The 23775-nt window shown below is 36.6% G+C and overlaps 1 protein-coding gene across 2 annotated transcripts in view; it reads right to left on the bottom strand.

The window, feature by feature from the left end:
* Positions 1-23775, bottom strand: part of GPRC6A (G protein-coupled receptor class C group 6 member A) — a 33868-nt gene that overhangs the window by 4342 nt on the left and 5751 nt on the right. The window contains exons 2-5 of one of the 2 annotated variants that reach the window (XM_050786609.1): positions 14131-14434; positions 11426-11737; positions 5066-5278; positions 350-473 (exon numbers count right to left, since the gene is read on the bottom strand). In XM_050786609.1, coding sequence (XP_050642566.1) covers positions 350-473; positions 5066-5278; positions 11426-11737; positions 14131-14434 — 953 coding nt within the window. Of the gene's footprint in view, positions 1-349; positions 474-5065; positions 5279-10900; positions 11738-14130; positions 14435-23775 lie in introns of both variants that reach the window. The other variant, XM_050786610.1, reaches the window with a different exon arrangement.

The following is a 23775-nucleotide window of genomic DNA, read 5'->3' as shown; positions in this document are numbered from 1 at the left end:
AGCCAAGCACATCTGTATAGGGATACATGGACAAAATTGACGGAGAAGTTGCATCACTTTAAGAGTTACATACTTTAGAAAATATGAGTGAAGGGATGACATTTTCCCTTGGAAGTAAAGTAACTTTTACATCTCTATTGTTTATTGGCTGTGCACCTGTTGACACAATAGAGCAAATTCCAAGATAAAATGAAACTTCACTGGAATTTAATTTCACAGGAGCATGGGAAGCTTTTTAAATTTTTTCAAATGAAAAAACAAACCAAAATCAAATTCATGCAAATAAAAAAAAAAACCTAAGAGGAATGATTCACATGTATCACTATCCATGTGGAGTGACTGTAATTACCTGTCTGATTACTGTAGTGATTTTCAGGACAGTTCTCACATTCATAGCAACAGATGTGTTGACTTCTTGTAGTTTTCTTCATTTGCCCAGGACTGCATTCCTTGGAGCATTTAGATTGAATTTGCTATATTAAAGGTGAAAAAAAAAATCACAAGTAAATTTGTAAAAAGAATTATCCTAATCAATTATCCTCGGCTTAATTTAAGATATATTTACTAAATACTATTTTGGTCTGTTTTCATAGGATTATAGACTCTTTTTCCATCTTGGGAAATGTAAACAAGCTTTTAAGATGGAGAAGCTGCTTTAAGAAGAACACAGTTTTTGTCGCATTAAAAACTTCTGTAAGCAAATTATGGAAATTAGCCCTTTCAGAAAGTCCCTAGTAGAGGGAGAAATGTGTAATGCTAGAACTAAAGAAAATAATGATGGTTGGGAAGTTTCAATCCCATGTTGAATGAGGGGTTCCACTAGATAAGAAAATAGCACATGGCTAGATTTTTGTATTCTTTAAAAGAAAGTTCTTATCATGCTGGCAAGGATCATGTCCTATCTAACTCTAAAAACTAAAAAAAAAAAAATGAGTTTAAAATAAAATTTAAAACTTAATACTCTAATATTAGAACATTAGATTTAAAAGACAGCCCTAAATATATAATATTTAAATAATCTTGAGAATTCAAGTTATAATTTGCATGTCACAATTTGAATTACATGCAGTGTTCTACTTTTATGGAACCCTAGCTAGTAATTCTTTGCATTTCAGCTATGTTATTATTCTCTATTCATAGTCCCTTTTTCATGGCATATCTTGTGAGAGAAATTTGCTTTGTCTTGTCACTTTTACCGTCGGAGCAGGGCAGAATGGTTAAATGAGTCTTTCTCAAGATTCTGTTATCCATTATTTCCTACTTTGGAACACAATTGAAGTACTAAGCTAACCAGTCTTTCTCTGGAAGATACAATTGATCTGTCTGAGATAGAAAAGAAAAGATTCAGTAGGCCCTGGGTCTGCAAGCACTGGTTTTCTTCTTCTCTCCACTTATTGCTGACCTGGGTTTTCACCAGGTAGTATATATGCCTTGAGAATTCCCCAGGGTAAACTTTTAAAGTATCCACTCTCCTGGAGGGTGCTCAGAGGACACAAAAGGATTTAACTACGAGATAAAGCCGGACCTTGTTAGGGTCCCTTCTCTCCCTCCGCATCAAGAGCAAAGACAGTCTAAAATCTTGTACTGATTACTTTAGGCTTCAATTGATTTAGGATTATCTGATGTTTTGTACTATGAGTTCTTGTGACTTACCAGAAATGTCAATACCCCAACTAGCCTGCAAATTGACAAATCCAGAAATCTGACCTAAATGATTTCAGATACTGTTGGTTTTTAGTGTATCCTTGAAATAATTATAGGTGTCTCCATCAGAAGGGAAGACTTGTCTCTCTGTTCATAGTGGTCAGCCCCTTCCATTTAGTCACTAAGAGCCTCACATAATTACCTGTCATTCTATCACCTTCTCTTCATTAAGTGAATTCCCTACAGAGTCTGGAGATAAATATTGATAGCAATTAGCAGTGTTTCTTGCAAAAATAATAGCCATCTCTGTATTCAAAAAGAAAATGAATCAGAGCATGTTTTAAAAGTTTCAGTGTGAGTTACGGTGTTTAGCAGAGTGCTGGGTTCGTAATGTAGTTGTGAGGATAATGGTAAGAAAAATGAAGATGATGACAGCGAAAGTTTGAGAACACAGAAGAATGGCTACATTTATGTCTTTCAAGGAAAAAGTGTCTTGCTTTACTAAAACTTTTACAGCCAGGGGAAATCTGATTAAGGAAAATGGTTTACAGCATTACTATGTTCATTCTTTCATTCACCAAATATTGGTTGAGTGCCTATCTATGTTAGGCACTGTTCTAATTGTTGAAGCCACAGTGGGGAATGAGACATAAATATTTAGCTCATAGAACTTAAGTTCTAGTTGACAAGAGTGACAGAGTTAAAATAAGCAAAATGTACAGAATGACAGAAAGTTATAAGTGCTAAGGAGAAAAATAAGGATAGGACAGTGAATAAGAACTACTAGGTTGATGTTGCAATTTTTAAATAAGGTGTCCAGAGAAGGCCTCACTGAGGTGGTGACATTTTAGAAAAGACAGAAAGAAATAAGAAAACTAACCGCATGAACATCAGAGAAAATTATTATAGGCAAAGGAAATAGCAAGGGCAAAGTGCTTGGGCTATGAGAAGGGAAGACACGCATAGAAGACCAAAAAGCCTGTGGGGATTGCAGGAAGATTGTACAGTAAGGGGAGGGTGGGAGATAAGGTCAGGGTGGTACTGGAGGTAGATTGTGTAGAAGTTTTAAAGACACTGGCTTTTACCCTCAGAGAAATAGGATGCCATCAAAGGATTCTGAGCAGAGCACTATGTTTTACAGGACCACTTGTATCTCTGTTTTGAAAACAGACTGAAGGGGGCCGGCGCAGTGGCTTACGCCTGTAATTCCAGCACTTTGGGAGGCCAAGGCAGGCAGATCACGAGGTCAGGAGTTCAAGACTAGCCTGGCCAACATGGTTAAACCCCATCTCTGTTAAAAATACAAAAATTAGCCGGGCATGGTGGTGCACACCTGTAATCCCAGGTACTCAGGAGGCTGAGGCCAGAGAATTGCTTGAACCTGGGAGGCAGAAGTTGCAATGAGCTGAGATTGCGCCATTGCATACCAGCCTGGAAGACAGAGCAAGAGTCCATCTCGGGAAAAAAAAAAAAAAAAAAAAAGGAAATAGACCGAAGGGTTAAGAGAGGAGGCAGAAAACTTTCTGCAATAATCTGGGTGAGAAGTGATTGCAACAGCACTGGAGTAGGTAGTAAAAAGTGGTCAGGTTCTGGACACATTTTGAAAGTAAAACTCATTGGTTATGGAGTGTCACTGAAAGAGAGGTGACAAGAATCCCAGCAGGTTTTCTCATGAGCAACTAGGGGAAGGGGGTTGCTGTTTATTGAGAGGCGAGTAGGTTGGGAGAGAATATCAGCTCTGTTTTGACTGCTACACATCCAGGTAGAGATGTCAATTAGGCAGTTGATTATTTATTTGGGTTAGAAGTCAGAAGATAAAAATCTAGTAGTCATCAGTCTCCCGTATAATATCATTTAAAGCCCCAAACCTGGATGAGATCACTAAGGAAAGGGGTAGACAAAAAGAGGAGCAGTTCTGAGTCCTGGGCACCTGAATGATTAGAGGTAGTGTGAATGATGAGGAACTAGCAAAGGAGACAGAGAATTAGTGGCCAGATACACGGGAAGAAAATCAAGGGAATGTAGTGTGATGGAAGCAAACAAGGAAAAGATGTCATTGGGGGGAGAATAATTAGCTGGTAAGTGAATATATGATAATATTCGGCTTTATTAACTTTGGTGAGCTAGACAGAAACAATTTCGATAGATTGAAGAGGATTCAAAAGAGTATGGGAGGAGAGAAATTGGGGCCATTAAATACATTCAACTGTTTCAGGGAGTTTTACTGAAGAGAAATAGAGTATACAAAGAAAAACTTGAGGGAACAACAGAGGTTCTTTGTTTGTTGAGATGAGAGAAATAATGACCTATTTATTTCATTAAGTGGATAATGTAGAAGAAGGAATGATTGAGAATAAAGGAGAGAGAGTATAAAATTAACGTAATGTCTTTGAATAAGTGAAAGAGGTTGGAACCCAAAGGTGAAGTGGAGGAGCTGACCTTGGATAGAAGCACAGACAGTCCATCTATAGTGCCAGATGGAAGGCAGGGGTACTGGCCTTCTGTACCCCTGATGTGGTGGCAGGGGCCACTGGAATTCTCTTCTGATGTTTCAGTTTTGTTAGAACAGAAAATAGAGTTAACTGAAGTGAGAACGGGAAAGATGTACTGATCTCAGAGGATAGAAGAGAAGGCATAAAATAGCCATCTAGGAAGGTGAGTGAGTGCATGAACTAGGGCAATAATCTGATTGCCCTGCAGCGTTAAGAGCCCACTGGAAGCTAGAGATCATGAATTTAAAATGAGACTAGTCAGCGACCTCCCTCCCTCCCTAGCTCTCTTCTATTCTTCTCTTTTCTGTTCTCTCTTTTCTTTTTTTCTTTTCCTTTCCTTTCCTTTCCTCTTCTCTTTTCTTCTTTCTTTCTTTCTTTCTTTCTTTCTTTCTTTCTTTCTTTCTTTCTTTCTTTCTTTCTTTCTTTCTTTCTCTTTTTCTTTTTCTTTCTCTCTCTCTCTTTCTTTCTTTCTTTCTTCTTTCTTTTTCTTTCTTTCCTTCTCCCTCTCTTCCTCCCTCCTTCCCTCCCTCCCTCCCTCCCTCCCTCCCTTCCTTCCTTCCTTCCTTCCTTCCTTCCTTCCTTCCTTCCTTCCTTCCTTCCTTCCTTCCCTTCCCTTCCCTTCCCTTCCCTTCCCTTCCCTTCCCTTTCCTTTCCTTTCTTGCCAACTTCAGCTAAATAGGAGCTACATTGATTAGGCAGAAACTTGATTAACAGGGATTGTGCTTGGCCAGATGAGTATGATGAAGAGAGGGGCAGGGGAATTGAGGGTGTACAAAGGGGAGTTAAATAGTTGACCATGGAATTTGAGGAGGAAAGGTGGGGACAGTAAACAGGCAAGAAGGTCACTGGAGGTCTTGGTGGGGCAAGGACTTTTGCAGTTGAGGTACCAATTGCTTTGAGTGCTACAAAGCAGCCTACAACAAGATTACCTTAAGATTCCTGAACTCATTTTTTGTTTCCTGATCTGGGATGATGAAGACATCATTCTGTAGGTCATATTCTGCCATCTTGGTGACAGTCATGTGTCCATTGATCTCCTTCCAGAGCACAACATCATATCCAGTATTTAAATCCCCATGAGCATCAAAATGAAATGAATTCCCTCCATCAGTGAATGTCACATTTTTTAGCACACCAAGTAACTATAAAAAGTAAAAACAGAAATAAGCTCTTAAAATAAATGTTGCAAGTGTGTTCGTTATTCTAATGATAACACTGCCTTATAAAGTATATCACTTAAAAATGAGAGAAAAAATGATTATAGATCACTGGTTCGAGAATTCTTAACTATCTGGCAACAAATTGAGAATGAATTTCACTTGGGTTCTAGCCTCATTTCTGCCTAACTTTTGCCATATAAATTTGGAAAAGCAAGTTAATTTCTATGAATGGTTGTTTCTAAGTATCTGCATTTATCCTACAGAATTTTAGAATAGGTCCCCTGGTATAGACACCTGGGATCTAACTGTGGTTCCATCTCTCATCAATGAAATCTTGACAGGTACAATTACTTTCTATCTTATTATCTCCAATGGTTCTTAAGTTTGTTTCAATGATTGAGTATGTAGTAAAGTGATCTTTAAATTATATTTCTAAGTTAATTCACAAAATGATTTATTTTTTAACTTGAGAGGAAAGAAATATAAGGATAAGTTGCCTGTCTTGCTACCCAGTTTGTACAGTGAGAACTTGCATACTACAGAGTTAGGACAAAAAATATTTTGCTTACAAATGGGGTAGCCATATTGAGGTTGTGCTGTAGTGGAAGAACAATAGACTAGAAGGTAGGGAAACAGGCTGCTGTTCTGGCTTCAAAATTAACTTAATATATAAGTAAGCCAAATAAATATCCTCTCCGAATGCTTTCATAATGGCCCATTTATTACCTAAATCTATGGTTTTATGTGGCTTTTGTTGGGTATAAAATCTATAGAATAAGGCAGAAATTATTCTATTTGAAGACAATTCTATTCTCTTTCTTTTTAGTTAACTTTTTATGAGTGTTTCAATTTTTTGTCAATAGAATATAAAAAATAAGTTACATTTTCAAGTAAATAGATTAGCTATGATAATAACGTCAATGAGAAATGTTTCTTTAGCAGAATCTCTACATGTGTGTATTTATTTTATGTCTCCACAGATTTCTTAGCTCTTTTAATGGATATCAATTAATTAGTGTTACTTTAAAGAAGCAGGATATCAGATCTAACATGGTGGAATTCACTAACAAAATTTTATTCTAGCAATTGCCTGGAAGAAAAAAAAAAGGAGAGAACAAAAATGAAAGAATATGCAAGAGCCTACCTCCAATGTTCTCACTTCTATCTGTTGACTGGTTTGTTTCTTCTGTTCTTTCCTTAAGCAATATATACATGTAAACCCCAGTGACTCAGTTCTTTAGGGAGCATATCCTCTTCCACACAAGTGTTTGAACTATAATTTCTACCTCTGTTTTTCCTGTGCTTAATTAGGCTTTATAGGCTAAAGTTCTGACACATATTTGTTCTGTAAATAATCATAAAATTGTATAATGTAAATAAACTTCCACAATTTTATGCTTCTTCTTACAGGAAACAGGGTGGAAGCAAATACAACAGTATTTTCATTACTCATTAAATATAATAAAACATTTGCTATGAAGTAAGGTAATTCTTAAGCTGTTATTAAGCTGTTAAATGCTTTTTCACAGCATTTACAAACATTTTTCATGGAGACTCTGAAATTCACCATTAGTTGACACTACAAATTTAGAGAATGGGATTTGCATTTCAATTATCATCTTATTCACCTGTGTATGATAATGCCCAGTTTTTAAGCACACATGGCCAGGAATCACACCAATTAAGGTGATATGGTTGATATTGCTTTCCATTGTTCTAACTGTGCTGATGTCTGCTCTACCTCCCTAAGTAAGGTTACTGTGGAAAGAGGTATCTTCATGGCTAAGTTAGAGAAGAGCAGAGGAAACAGCCTTGCATCTGTGTCCTGATGCCCAGACTATGCCTTCTTTTGTGAAGTTTTCCATTGTGTAGGAGAAAATACACTGATCTAAGGCTGGGGCAGCAGTTTCATTGCTAACTATGTGAATCACCATGGGATAGATCTTTACTGTTAAGGTTTCTTCCATCTCTAAACTCTGACAAGTCTTGGTCACTAGAAACACTTCTTCTTACCACTTCTTCAAGATGCAATGTAAAGAGGATGAGTCCTGTCGGCCTACCATATTTTATAAAGATTAGAGGTGGTGTATATCAGTATCTAGAACCATATGTTTTAAAAATTATTAGTTATTATTATCTTACCATGCCAAAATTACTCTCATGTCTCTCTTGACTTCTGGACTAATATGCAACTACCTTGCTACACTTACTAATACATGTTTCATAAATTCATCAAATTCAACATCTCCAAAATGGAATGCTTAATATTTCTTACTCCCACCAGACCTCCACTTTTCTCTACGTTTCCAGCTTTACAAATGACACCAGTTGTCCCATATTGGAATCATCTGCAGCACTTTTCGTGCTCTCTGTCATCATTTACATCCAATCGACCTTCAAATGCTCTTCATCCTCCCTCTTCAATATCCATGTATACATCTTTTCATCCTTATTGTCTTACCTGTAGGCATTCTTATCTTATGTCTGATTTACCAAATTGGTCTTTCTCCCTTCAGTCTTGTGTCCCTCTAATCAATTCACCTTGGATGGAAAAAGTATCATATCACTCTCCTGCCTGAGAATGTCTTTAATTAGCTGCCCTATCCTCTGTCAAGTTCAAACCTTTGAACATAATTTGCAGCCTTTCCATTTAAGGGGGTGTCCCTATACTAGCAGTATCAGCATCATCTGGGACATTGTTAAAAATGTAGACTTTTCAATCCCACTGTGGAACTACTGAATTAACAGATAATAAGATTCCCAAGAAAGTCAACTGCACATCAAAGTTTGAGATGCCCTGATGGACAAGGCTCTAATAATATCTTTCACTAACTCATTCAGTTAGTCCTTCACTAACTCATTATAGCTCTCTTGGAAGACTCCAGTCATATAGCATGATTTCCTGCTTCCTGAAGATGCTGTGCTTTCTTTTCTCTCTTTTCTGGGACTTTGCTGGAATATTTCTGTTCTGGCTAACTGCTACTCTTCCTTGCATTCACACAGAGGTCATGTTTTTTGGAGAATATTCTCTGAATTGGTAATACTGGATTAGCTGTCTCACTTAAGTACTTCTCCGCCATCTTGTGTTAATATGAAACACTATAATGCACCATCCTACATTGTAATCAGCTCCTTAATTGTTTGATTGTACACATCACTGGACAGATAATTCCTTTAGGGAAGGAATTCTGTCCTGTTCTCCATAATATCTTTACCACCCAACACATTGCCTGAAACATTGAGACACCAAACATTTGCTAAATAAGTATACGAATAGAAGTTTAACTATTAGACATTCTTTCATCTCTCGCACATCACTTACTAGCTTATATATCATCAGAAGTAAAGGAAAACCAAAAAGAAAACCAAAATCACTGGTCACAGCAAGGAAGTGGTATCCTCCACACACATCTGAGAAACATCAAAAATCTGCTGAAGTAAAACAAGCATGACTGTGCTGTCCCTGAGTATGGCTCACAAATATCACCACATATAGGGTCAAAGTAAGTACTATCCTCAAACACTGGGAAAACTTAACCCCTTTAAAATTATTTGAATCTAAAATCATTTAGAATGTACTCTTTAAATATTAGTGAATTTTGCTAGGCTACAAAGTAATCCTTAAGAATGTATCATTGACTAGGGACCCTAAATGTTGCTGATCTTTAAAATTTAAGTCTACAGAGATTTCTTTATAAAAGGATAACTCTTTGTATTATTTGTCTTACTGACTCTTGCACTGACTTGATATGGCTCACTCATGTCATGATCAAAGGAGCAAGTCATCCCCCTGTTCTTCCTTTCCAATCTGTTTCTGTTTGTTTCTAGATTAACAGGTTCTGGGGGCAAAAAGAATGACTCCAGGTTCCTCATGTTTAAATAAAACATTTTAGGAGACTCTGCTTAGATGATTTCTTCTCAAATCTTATCATCAACATGTTTGAGACTTATTCCTAATTTAAAATACTTTCTCTATTTTTCCCCATATCTTCAGGTGGTGAATAACTCTTGCTATTTGCATTTCTTTGTCCTTATGAGGTTCTTCATATAACCGCCCCTCCGCTCCACTTTATGTCATCTGTCTCTATGACTGTTCTCTATGTCTCTTTCTCAATCTCTTATTTCTAAAATTCTATGTGGTGGTATTATTATTGTAGTCTAATTTTAAAAATTAAAACTGTTTTTCTGCAGTGCACCAGGCCAAAAGCCTTGGAATATATTAGAAAACTTTGTACTGACCTTGGAATATAGTGAAGAATGATGATCTAAAAAAGATAATTTATGGCTTTTACCACCATCATTAAAGTTTTATATTACAAAGGGAATGCTTTCATATAGGTGTCTTAAAGTCATCAGACATAACTATATATATATATTTTATATATAGATATATATATATTTTAAGAGTGTTTGCACTTGAGAAAAGGTCCTAATCTCCAGTTTTACCTCTTTATTAGATTTTTGGCTTTGTATTTATAAGGTAAAAAGTAGTTTAAAAGTGAGCAATTTAAAATACCCTCCCACCATTGCATGATCCTCCCAAATGTTAACTTGTCATACCAGACCTCAGAGATGGTATTTTTGGGTGTTTAAAGTAAAAAAAAAAAAATGACAAAAGTAGAAAAAACTTGTTCTAGATATCCACTTGTATGATCAGAAGAATTGTCTTATTTCTTTTACCTTCTTTTCTCTTACAAATTTAAAAAATACATATTTTGTAACATGATTCTGCCTCAGGACACACAAGTTTGTCTCTGAATACACGTTATTGAGAAATTTGTTTCTAATAAGTAAAACATCATTATTAAAGGAAGCAATGTAGTTTTCAATGCCTTGTTCAAGGGCATTTGAGAAAGCACAATGGAAATTTTTCACTAAATGAAACCATGTTAAATTTTAAGTTTCCCCAAACTAATCAAAGAGAAGAAAGGGAAAAAATTCTTTTACACACAATTGCTGGTTTCTTTAAACCTGGAATATCATAACTGACCTAACAACATTCCTTTGACGAATACTGGAGTCCAAGTCCTTTACGTATATACATATACACATAAAGACTCTAATGGTCTTATGTGTATATGTATTTATTTACTCTACCTCCATCCTAATTGAGAGTCTTAACTATAAATGTTGTGATTATAAACCACTAAAGACAGTGAAAAGCAAGGAAGGTGGAGTCAGAAGACCTAGACTGCAGTTGTATTTTTGGTACTTCCTAGCTTTAGTTTCCTCATCCATCATATTTAGTAAAAAACAAAAGGATTATTAAACATGTCAGCTCTAACTCTTGTGTTGTTTTAAGTGCATTTAAAAGTGATAATTTATATGACTCAAGGAAAATAGCATCATCAAAATAATTTTCGTGGGAAATAAAAGAATACAACTTTGGTAGGTCAGAGTAGGAAGTGAAGATAAAATACAACTCTATTATCTTCAAGAGTAAGGCACTATGATAGAAATGCAGGTTATTTAAACACTGAAAGTGTCTATTTATAAAAGGAATAGGATTAAGAGCAATGAATATAAATCTTTGCAAATTAAAACAGGGAAGGAAATGCGGAAAATAATGGTAGGAGAGTTTTTCTTGGATGTGTGAGTTAGTACCTCCCATGGTTGAAAAGCGTTGGGGTTCTGACAGTCACGAGTTTGACACAGATCCCGAATGGCATAACCAAGGGCAAACACTGCAAGTTGAATACTATGAATGAGTCCTGGCTCAGCATAGTCCCGGAGGAAGTCATTTCTCGTGAAGAAGTTCCTTTCTATAGCCTTGTTAGCCTTGTAGGCCAAAGTCCTTTGAGAATGATTGAAAATGCATTGACTCAAATCAGTGTCCTTGACATATGTGCAGGCAGATAAATGCATGGCATATTCATGTAAGAGTTTGTTACTGTCACTGGGAAGCAAGTGCAGATTTTGAAGAAAGGAATGGAAAGCGGATATATTCCCTCTTCTAAAGGTAAACCCCACAACTTTGCCAATCTTTTTAACATTAGGAATGGTGGTAATCTTGGTGGCAGTTGACCAATTATCACTAGCAATCCACATCTTATTTATATTCATTTCAATGGCTTTATTGAAGAGATCGAAAACATGGAATTGCCTCAGAAATACCACAATGACATTAACCTGGGCTTCTAAAATGATTTTCTTCAGTGTCTGATTGATTCTGACTTCAATGGTATTATCTGAAAGAAAGGCTGGAAGAACCTCTTTGAAGGCTATGCACACGTTATTTGCTTCAGCCTGAATTATAAAAGTGTTAAGAGCCAATCGTCCATAGTCATCATCTGTGGTTATGATGCCAATCCAGTTCCAACCAGATTTCTGAATCAGGTGAGCCATTGCTTTAATTTGATGGAAGTCACTGGGCACAGTCCGTAAAAATGAAGGAAAGCGAATTTTGTCACTCAGGATTTCTGCAGTTGACTCATAACCCACCTGGAAATAGACAGAATATTTTAGTTATGGTGTTGATGAACTCCAGGTGACTGTTCACAGTAGGTGTTCCTCTCTTTGATTGCTGTAAGTTTTCACGACTTTCTTTAAATTCTCTAGCCTTTTTCATCCTTCTTCTATGAATTACTACTTTACAAACAGCTTAAATCATGATACTTAGCCCCGATGATGGTTTAGAATCACGACTTTCTAATTATTTCATACTGTGTTTAGTACAGGCCTTCTGAGAATCCAGGCTCTATCTCATTTTCCATTTACACCTCTATATTCCTCTATATCTATCTTGTATCGCTGGCAGGGGGCCAAGAGTGGATATTATTCAAATACTTAGAGGTAAATACAGGAAAAATGCAGTCCATCACATAAACAAAATGCTGTTTGGAACATCAGTGTGTTCAAAATCTTGTCTAATGCATAATTTGGGTGATTTTATTCTAGGTAAAGTCAATCAGTCAAATAATCATCTTGTCCAGGGATCAGCAAAATTTTCCTGTAGAGAACCAGATATAAAATATTTTAAGCTTTTTTGGTCATGTATAGTCTCTGTCATATCTTTTTTCTTTTTTTGTTACAACCTTTTAGAAATGTAAAAACTATTTTTAGCTTGGAAGCTCAAGAGCATGAGAGCCACATTTGGTCCACAGGCTGTAGTTTTCTGACTCCTGATCTAGTCAAATAAGTATCAGCATTTTTGGAAGACCTACTTAATATACACAAAGTTTTGCATGATTCATAGCTTTGGTGAATTATTACCTTCTATAGATGCAATAGCAACATGTCACTTGTTCAGCATTTCTTTTTTTTTTTCTTTCTTTCCTTCTTTTTTTTTTTCTTTTCTTTTCTTTTTTTTTTTTTTTTTTTTTTTTTTACCTACTTGCAGCTGCCATGTGGTGTGGTGGAAAGACAATAGGCTTGGGAACAAGATAAACTGTTAGAATCCCAACTCAAATAAATTTGGGAATGTTATTTAATGTTTCTTTACTGTAAAGTTATAAGATTCTTGCTAAGATTAAAGGAGAAAATTTAAATAGATAAGAGCACACTTTCAGTAAACCTAAGTTACCTTCCAAGTACCTGATGTTGCTATGCTCAGCCACATTAAGAGCTGAACTTTCTTAAAATTAGTGTTACCCATGGAACGTCCCCTTACCTTTTCTGCTGTCTATTACAGAAATTGCATTTTTGCATTAGCCAGTTGTTGTTAAGTCTGCTTTCCTTACTTATCACCTAACTAGTATCATACATAGTCTAGAACTTTTAAGCCAAAGCCTTATCTTTGATGTGTTTGATAAATAGTTTTTTGTTTAATCATTTTGGATTACATTTTTTATTACGTCACTATAATATAATGGAACTCTAATAGTCTTTGTATGTATATGCATTCATTTACTCTACCTCCAAAAAGTTATGTATTTTGAATTCTTATACACATTTTCATTATGTTACATATATATATTTTTTTTCTGTCTGCTCACTTCTGTCAGATGGTCATTTCTTAATAATCTGAATATAAACCTTTTTCTTTTCTAACTTTTGGCTTCTCTTCTTCCTTAAGATTAGAAATCAGTGATGTAGAGAGTTACAAAGTAGTGTGATTTCACAATGAAAGCTAAAGAGACTTAATTGACTCTGAGCAATGTTCAAGAACTTAGTACACAGTGCTCTGATATCTGATTTGTTTTTTTCAGAGAACTTTTTGCTTACTTTCTGGTTATTGGCTTGCATTCCAGGGAAAGAAATAGCTCTATAGTCTTTGCTCAATGCCTTCCCATCATATTCAGAACAACATGCAAACTGTCCCAGGGCTTACAAGATGCTACATGACCCAGGCTTTGCCTATCTCTACATAAGCATCTCTTACTATGTTTCCTTTTGCTTCGACTGATCTAGCCAGATTGGCCTTTTTGCTATTCTTCAGGCATTCCAACTTTGCACTTGCTACTTTCTCAGATACTCTTTCTCCCTTCCCTCATCCTCCCTTCACACTCCTCACTCAAGCTTGAGACTAAATGTCACTTCCTCAAGAAGTCTTCTTTTGACCTCTCTGTCTCCTTACTCCTGAGTCTCTTTAGTTTCTTCATAGCATGTGACTGATGTTATTTTAGAAACAAGGCAGTTTAGGCCCAAAGATGTTTGTGTCTTATACAAATCAAGCTGAAAACAGTCAGAAACTAGACCTGATAGATTGAGGGGTAATTACTCCGTTAGTACTTTTCCACTATACCCTCTGTAATGGTATGCATCCTTTCTTTAACTAAAGAGAAAGAAAGGTTAGAGTAAAAGTGACTCCCTAACTAGTTTCCTCAGGTTTCCCTGATCCTTTCATAATAACAAATGTGATCAAAATCAATGTATGGAGGTAGCACAAAACCTACCTGTGGCATGAGCTGTAAATTCAACATCCTGGAGACAGCCATTGTTATTTCTGAATACCCAGAACCTATGACAGCCTTAACTCTTGGCATGTAGCTGGAATAGTCACACTTAAACTCCACAGTTTCTTTGGAGCAGTTGAATTTAGAAAGAAACCTCAGAGTGGCTGCCATTGCCACTGTGACTTCTGTACAAGTGTCATAGATTTCATACCCCAGTTTGACTCCAGATAATAGTGTTGAATTGTTGATCATCTCAATGCTGTGTATCATGGCAAGAGTTTGAAGAAAGACTGATATTTCAAAGCTGTTGGGAAACAAGTTTTTTTGAAATCAGAACATAACTCTTCTATGGACATGCCCATATCTCATTTTGCCTACATCTCCTCATAAAAATTTCTGGATTAGTGAATCTTACGTCTTAAAGGATCTAAATTTTATTTAAAAACAATTTTTCATGAAAATATTTATAAAGGGTAATATAAGAACCCACAGTTTCTTAAAAGGAGTCTATGTTACAGGATTAACTTTTCTTGATGATTTTTTGATCATTTTGAACAAATCAATATGAAGATATGTTTGATTTTTGTTCCTTTTTGTTGTTAGAGATCAGCATTTTATTGCTGTCAAAATGCTTGCTTTCTAGACTCATAAGCCTGTCTTTTAGTTTCTGATTCTAATCTGTGGGATTGGAAACCAGATAAATAAGACTCTTAAGAATTACATTTAGACAGCTTTGGTTAAAGCCTAACTGAGGCTTAGTTCTGAGGCATAGCTATTTCCACATTCAGAGGATATTTTTTATACATCTTGATCTGTGATTATTTCAGAGCACTGAGTTGTCTGATTACTGATTTACTGTTAAGTTTATTTCATCCACCACTGTATACAAAATATTACAAATAGTGCCTAATATATAATAAGGGTTCAATACACTTTTTACAAATGAATAAAGGGGGATATTATTGTTCAGGGTTTGATATTCTAGTTTCTTTTTAGTTAATTAAGTTTTGATAATTAAACTATTAGAATATTACTATTTGCCATTGTGAACCATGTTTAGATGGTTCTATCTCTACAAATGCATCTCTTGCTATGTTTTCTTCTGCTTCACTGATATAGCCAGATTAAACGTTTTGCTATTCTTTGGACATTCCAACTTTGCACTTCTTGCTCCTTGGCCAGATACTCCTCTCCCCTCCCTAAAATAATAAAGTAAGTAATAATAAAAATATATTAATAAGTTAAAGTATTTGAAGATTACTATTTGTCATTGCAAACCATGGTTTGCAATGACAAATAGTAATATTCAAATAGCTTAATTTAGCAAAATGTAATGAACTGAAAAGAAACTGTAATATCAAAACTCTGAATAATAATATCCCTCTTCATGTGAAGGACCTCTTCAAGGAGAACTACAAACCACTGCTCAATGAAATAAAAGAGGACACAAACAAATGGAAGAACATTCCATGCTCACGGATAGGAAGAATCAATATCGTGAAAATGGCCATACTGCCCAAGGTAATTTATAGATTCAATACCATCCCCATTAAGCTACCAATGACTTTCTTCACAGAATTGGAAAAACTGCTTTAAAGTTCATGTGGAACCAAAAAAGAGCCCACATTGCCAAGACAGTCCTAAACCAAAGGAACAAAGCTGGAGGCATCATGCTACCTGACTTCAAACTATACTACAAGGCTACAATAACTAAAACAGCATCGTACTGGTACCAAAACAGATATATAGACCAACAGAACAGAACAGAGCCCTCAGAAATAATATCACACGTATACAACCATCTGATCTTTGACAAACCTGACAAAAATAAGAAATTGGGAAAGGATTCCCTATTTAATAAATGGTGCTGGGAAAACTGACTAGCCATAAGTAGAAAGCTGAAACTGGATCCCTTCCTTACACCTTATACAAAAGTTAATTCAAGATGGATTAGAGACTTAAATGTTAGACCTAATACCATAAAAACCCTAGAAGAAAACCTAGGCAATACAATTCAGGACACAGGCATGGGCAAAGACTTCATGTCTAAAACACCAAAAGTAATGGCAATAAAAGCCAAAAATGACAAATGGCATCTAATTAAACTAAAGAGCTTCTGCACAGCAAAAGAAACTACCATCAGAGTGGGCAGGCAACTTACAGAATGGGAGAAAATTTTTGCAATCTACTCATCTGACAAAGGGTTAATATCCAGAACCTACAAAGAACTAAAACAAATTTACAAGAAAAAAACAAACAACCCCATCAAAAAGTGGGTGAAGGATATGAACACACTTCTCAGAAGAAGACATTTATGCAGCCAACAGACACATGAAAAAATGCTCATCATCACTAGCCATCAGAGAAATGCAAATCAAAACCACAAAGAGATACCATCTCACACCAGTTAGAATGGCAATCATTAAAAAGTCAGGAAACAACAAGTGCTGGAGAGGATATGGAGAAATAGGAACACTTTTATACTGTTGGTGGGACTGTAAACTAGTTCAACCATTGTGGAAGACAGTGTGGTGATTCCTCAAGAATCTAGAACTAGAAATACCATTTGACCCAGCCATCCCATTACTGGGTATATACCCAAAGGATTATAAATCATGCTGCTATAAAGACACATGCACACGTATGTTTATTGCGGCACTATTCACTATAGCAAAGACTTGGAACCAACCCAAATGTCCAATGACAGACTGGATTAAGAATATGTGGCACATATATATATATATATATATATACACCATGGAATACTATGTAGCCATAAAAAAAGGATTAGTTCATGTCCTTTGTAGGGACATGGATGAAGCAGGAAACCATCATTCTCAGCAAACTGTCACAAGAACAGAAAACCAAACACCGCATGTTTTCACTCATAGGTGGGAATTGAACAATGAGAACACTTGGACACAGGAAGGGGAACATCACACACCGAGACCTGTTGTGGGGTAGGGGGAGTGGGGAGGGATAGCATTAGGAGATATACCTAATGTAAATGACGAGTTAATGGGTGCAGCACACCAACATGGCATACATGTACATATGTAACAAACCTGCACATTATGCACATGTACCCTAGAACTTAAAGTATAATAAAAAAATTAAAAAAGAAACAAAAAAACCCCCAAAAATCCCTCTTTACTAAAATTTTAAATTTAATTAAGAAATTTTAATTCCTTAATTAAACATTACAATTTCAATTAAAAAAGAGAAGTAAGCCCAGCTTATCATTGGCACAACCAACATTAGTGAGCACCACTCAGGACTCAGAGGGTCATCCTGTCACTGCCATTGCCATCATGCATGCCACACAAGTGTCCCAAGAGCCCAAGAAATCACTCACCTGCTGGTTCCATGGCTTCCACTACCAGTATTTGAGTAAGGCACCTGGAGGCCCAAGAATTGACCTGATTTGACCTAACACTGCTGCCAGGGTATGCTGCCCTGGGACACAAGGATGGGCATACTCAGCCCATTGCTAACACCACTGGGGCTCAAAGACTGGCTTACTTGGCATCCCAGTCACCAGCAAAGCTGCATCATAGTCCCAAGAATAACTGTACCCTAGGCCACTGAGGAAATGTCAGATGACACTTATGCTAGTCATGGCCAAAGAAATCAAAGTAATTATACTACTGCTGCAACCACAATAAAAGTCAAAGTACCCTGCCCAACCAAAACTATCTATTCATCCTTAGGAAGCGTTCTCCCCCTACAAAAGCAAATTTTTTAAAATTGGAAGAAGCAACTGAAACATCAGATGTACATATACTAACATAAGAACACAGGTAACATGAAAAAGCCAGAAAAGATGACATTTTTAAAGGAAGATATACTATAATAATGGTCTTTAAGAAAAAAAATTTAAATAACTTTAAAAAAAGAAACACGATAATTCTCCAGAAACATATCTCAATCAAAAAGCAATTAATGAAATTCCAGAAAAATAATCCAAATTACAGATTCTAAAGAAGGATAGTGAGATACAAGATAATTCTGAAAAACAATACAAAGAAATCTGAAAAACAATTCAGAATATGAATGAGTTTACCAAAGACACAGATGTTGTAAAAGAATCAAACAGAAATTCTGCAACTGAACAATTCATTGAATGAACAACATAAAACACTTGAAAGCTTCAACAATAGATTAGCTCAAGCAGATGAAAGAAGCTCTGAACCTGAAGACAGTTCAGGTTCAACTTTTGAAATAAGCCAGCCATGAAAATATAAAGGAAAAAAAAAAGAATTAAAAAAAGCTAAACAGGCCTGGTGCAGTGGCTCACGCCTGTAATCCTAGCACTTTGGGAGGGCGAGGCGGGAGGATCATGAGGTCAGAAGATCGAGACAATCCTGGCTAACATGGTGAAACCCTGTCTCTACTGAAAATACAAAAAATTAGCCAGGTGTGGTGGCGGGCACCTGTAGTCCCAGCTACTCTAGAGGCTGAGGCAGAAGAATGGCGTGAACCTGGGAGGTGGAGCTTGCAGTGAACTGAGATCGCACCACTGCACTCCAGCCTGGGCGACAGAGCAAGATTCCGTCTAAAAAAAAAAAAAAAAAAGCTAAGCAAAGCCTTCATGATATATGGAACACCATAAAGTGATCAAATATACAAATTATTGATATCCCAGAAGGTAAAGAGATATTGAAATAGTTAAACATATATAACAAAATAATAGATGAAAATAATAGATAAAAACTTTCCACATCCAGTAGGAGGTTTAGACATCCAGATACAGGAGACCCAGCAATCCCTAAACAGATACAATGCACAAATTCTGCACAGCACATTATAGTCAAAATGTCTAAAGTCAATGACAAAGAAAATTCTAAAAACAGAAAGAATTTAGTCACCTCTAAAGGAAATCACATCATACTAATGGAAGATATGTCAGCAGAAACCTTATAGACCAGAAGAGAAGAAGATGATACATTTAAAGTGCTGAGGCAAAAACCCTGTTAGCCAAGAATACTATATCCAGAAAAATAATCCTTCCTAAATGGAGGAGAAATAAAGTTGCTCCTAGACAAGCAAAAGCTGAGGGAATTCAACACCGCTAGACTGGCCCTACAAATGCTCAAAGGAGTTCTATACCTGGAAGTGAAATGATGATGCTTATCATGGTGAAAACACAACAAAGTGTAAAACAATGGTAAAAAAGAGGAAGGACTCAAATGATACTACTACAGATATTCATCTACAAAACCACAATGACAAAAAATGAGAAAAAGAATGGAATATAGAATACATAAAACAAACAGTAAGCAAAAACATGACAGGAACAAAGCCTCATATGTCTATATTAACCTTGAATTTAAAAGGATTAAATTCCCCTCTTAAGAGATATAGACTGGCTGTCAATATCATACTGAATGGGCAAAAACTGGAAGCATTCCCTTTGAAAACTGGCACAAGACAGGGGTGCCCTCTTTCACCACTCCTATGCAACATGGTGTTGAAAGTTCTGGCCAGGGCAATCAGGCAAGAGAAAGAAATAAAGGGTATTCAATTAGGAAATGAGGAAGTCAAATTGTCCCTGTTTGCAGATGACATGATTCTATGTTTAGAAAACCCCATCATCTCAGCCAAAAATCTCCTTAAGCTGATAAGCAACTTCAGCAAATTCTCAGAATACAAAATCAATATGAAGAAATCACAAGCATTTCTATACACCATTAATAGACAAAGAGCCAAATCATGAGTGAACTCCCATTCACAATTGCTACAGACAGAATAAAATACCTAGGAATCCAACTTACAAGGGATGTGAAGGACTTCCTCAAGGGGAACTACAAACCACTGCCCAACAAAATAAAAGAGGACACAAACAAATGGAAGAATATTCCATGCTCATGGATAGGAAGCATCGAGATTGTGAAAAGGTAATTTATAGATTCCATGCCATCTCCATCAAGCTACCAATGACTTTCTTCACAGAATTGGAAAAAACTATTTTAAAGTTCATATGGAACCAAAAAAGAGCTCACATGGCCAAGATAATCCTAAGCAAAAAGAACAAAGCTGGAAGTATCTTATGCTACCTGACTTCAAACTATACTACAAGGCTACAGTAACCAAAACAGCATGGTACTGGTACCAAAACAGATATATAGACCAATGGAACAGAACAGAGACCTCAGAAATAATACCACACATCTACAGCCATCTGATCTTTGACAAACCTGACAAAAACAAGAAATGGGGAAAGGATTCCCTATTTAATAAATGGTGCTGGGAAAACTGGCTAGCCATATATAGAAAGCTGAAACTGGATCCCTTCCTTACACCTTATACAAAAATTAATTCAAGATGGGTTAAAGACTTAAATGTTAGACCTAAAACCATAAAAACCCTAGAAGAAAACCCAGGCAATATCATTCAGGACACAGGCATGGGCAAGGACTTCATGACTAAAACACCAAAAGCAATGGAAATAAGAGCCAAAATAGACACATGGGATCTAATTAAACTGAAGAGCTTCTGCATGGCAAAAGTAACTACCATCAGAGTGAACAGGCAACTTACAGAATGGGAGAAAATTATTGCAATCTACCCATCTGACAAAGGACTAATATCTAGAATCCACAAAGAGCTCAAACAAATTTACAAGAAAAAAACAAACAACCCCATCAAAAAGTGGGCAAAGGATATGAACAGACATTTCTCAGAAGAAGACATTTATGCAGCCAACAGACACATGAAAAAATGCTCATCATCCCCAGCCATCAGAGAAATGCAAATCAAAACACAATGAGATACCATCTCACAACAGCTGGAATGGAGATCATTAAAAAGTCAGGAAACAACTGATGCAGGAGAGGATGTGGAGAAATAGGAATGCTTTTACACTGCTGTTGGGAGTGTAAATTAGTTCAACCATTGTGGAAGACAGTGTGGCGATTCCTCAAGGATCTAGAACTAGAATTACCATTTGATCAATCCCATTACTGGGTATATACCCAAAGGATTATAAATCATGCTACTATAAAGACACATGCACACGTATGTTCATCGTGGCACTATTCACAATAGCAAAGACTTGGAACCAACCCAAATGTCCATCAATAATAGACTGGATAAAAAATGTGGCACATATACACCGTGGAATACCACGCAGCCATTGAAGGATGAGTTCATGTCCTTTTCAGGGACATGAATGAAGCTGGAAACCATCATTCTCAGCAAACTGTCACAAGGGCAGAAAGCCAAATGCTGCATGTTCTCATTCATAGGTGGGAATTGAACAATGAGATCACTTGGACACTGGGAGGGGAATATCATACACTGGGTCCTGTAGGAGGGTGGGGGACTTGGGGAGGGATAGCATTAGGAGAAATACCTAATGTAAATGATGAGTTGATGGGTACAGTAAACCAACATGGCACATGTATACCTATGTATGAAACCTGCACGTTGTGCACATGTACCCTAGAACTTAAAGTATAATAAAAATAAGTAAATAAATAAAAGAAAAAAAGAGATATAGACTGGCTGTATAAATGAAAAAAAAAGCATGATCCAATTATATGCAACTTACAAGAAATGCACTTTACATATAAAAGCACATATAGAGTGAAAGTGAAGGGATAGAAAAAGATATCCCATGCAAACAAAAACCAAAATTGAGCAGAAGTAACTATATTTATATTAGATAAAACACACTGTAAGCCAAACATAGTAGAAAAAGTAAAATAAGGTCATTATATAATGATAAGGAGTCAATCCAGGAAGAGGAAATAATTTAAAATGTATATGCAAGCAACACTGAAGCACCCGGATTCATAAAGCAAAAATTACTAGATCTAAAGAGAAACAAACTGCAATACAATAATTGTGGGAAACTTTAACACCCTATTCAGCATTAGGCAGATCATCTAGACAGAAAATCAGCAAAAATATAACAAACTTACAACCAGGTTCACCCCTGTAATCCCAGCACTTTGGGAGGCTGAGGAGGATGAATCACTTGAGGTCAGGAGTTCAAGAGCAGCCTGGCTAACATGATGAAACACCATCTCTACTAAAAATACAAAAATAGCTAGTCATGGTGGTACACACCTGTAATGCCAGCTACTTGGGAGGCTGAGGTGGAAGGATCACTTGAACCTAGTAAGTGGAGGTTGCAGTGAGCCAAGATTGCACCACTGCACTCCAGCCTGGGCAACAGAGTGAGACTTCATCTCAAGAAAAGGACTTAAATTGAACTTTAGACCAGGTGGACCTAACAGACATTTACAGAACTTTTGGTCCAATAGCTGTAGAATACACATTCTTCTCATCAGTGCATGGAACATTCTCCAGATCAGGCCATATATTAGGCCATAAAACAAGTCTTAACAAATTTACAAAAATAAAAATTATATCAAATATATTCTCAGGCTGCAATGGACTAGAATTAGAAATAATAACAAGAGGAACTTTGGAAACTATACAAATCAGCAGAAACCATATGCTTCTGAATAACCATTGGGTTAATGAAGAAATTAAGATGGAAATCAGAAATCTTATTAAAACAAATGAAAATGGAAACATGAATGTATTAGCTTCTTCTCACATTGCTATAAGGCAATAGCTGAGACTGGGTAATTTATAAAGAAAAGAGGTTTAATTGGCTCATTGTCCTGCAGGCTATACCAGAAGTATAGTGCTGACATCTGCTCAGCTTCTTGGGAGGTCTCAGGACATATACAATCAAGGTGGAAGGCAAAGGGGGGCCTTGGCACCTCACATGGCCAGAGCAAAAGGAAGAAAGAGAGAGGGAAGATGTAACACACTTTTATATTCTATCCCTGGCTCCTCCCAAATCTCATGTCCTTCTCACATTGCAAAATACAATCATTCCTTCTCACCAGTCTCCCAACGTCTTAACTAATTCTAGCATTATCTCAAAAGTTGAAAGTCCAAAGTCTCATCTGAGTAGTCCCTTCTGCCTATGAGCCTGCAAAATAAAAAATTAGTTAGTTACTTCTAAGACACAATGGGAGTACAGGCATTTGGTAAATACTCCTATTTGAAAAGAGAGAAATTGGCTAAAGGAAAAGGCCTACAGGTCCCATGCAAATCCAAAACCCAGCAAGGCAATCATTACATCTTAAAGCTCCAAAATAATCTCTTTTAACTCCATGTCTCATACCCAGGGGACACTGGTATAAGCTGGAGCTGGAGTGGCTGGGACATAAGAAGCAGCAGGGCCCTGGTCTCAGCTCAAGAAACCATTCTGCCCTCCTAGGCCTCTGGGTCTGTGATGGGAGGGGCTGCTATGGAGGTCTCTGAAATTCCTTTGAAGTCTTCTCATTGTCTTGGCTATTAACATTCAGCTTCTCTTTGCTTATGCAAATTTCTGCAGCCAGCTTCAGTTCTTCACCCAGAAATTTTTATTTGTTTGTTTGTTTTCTTTTTTCTAACACGTGGCTGGGCTGCAAATTTTCCAAACTTTTACATTCTGTTTCTCTTTTAAATATAAGTTCCAGTTTTACATTATTTCCTTGCTCACACATATGAACTAGGCTATTAAAAGCAGCCAGGCAACTTCTTGACTGCTTTGCTGCTTAGAAATTTCTTCTGCCAGATACCCTAAATCATCACTCTCAAGTTCAAAGTTCCACAGATACCTGGGCAGGGGCACAATGC

Source organism: Macaca thibetana, chromosome 4 (genome assembly GCF_024542745.1).
Source record: "Macaca thibetana thibetana isolate TM-01 chromosome 4, ASM2454274v1, whole genome shotgun sequence".
NCBI classification, from domain to species: Eukaryota; Metazoa; Chordata; class Mammalia; order Primates; family Cercopithecidae; genus Macaca; species Macaca thibetana.
The sequence above is the reverse complement of the archived record's forward strand: the minus strand, read 5'-3'. Positions and strand labels throughout refer to the sequence as shown.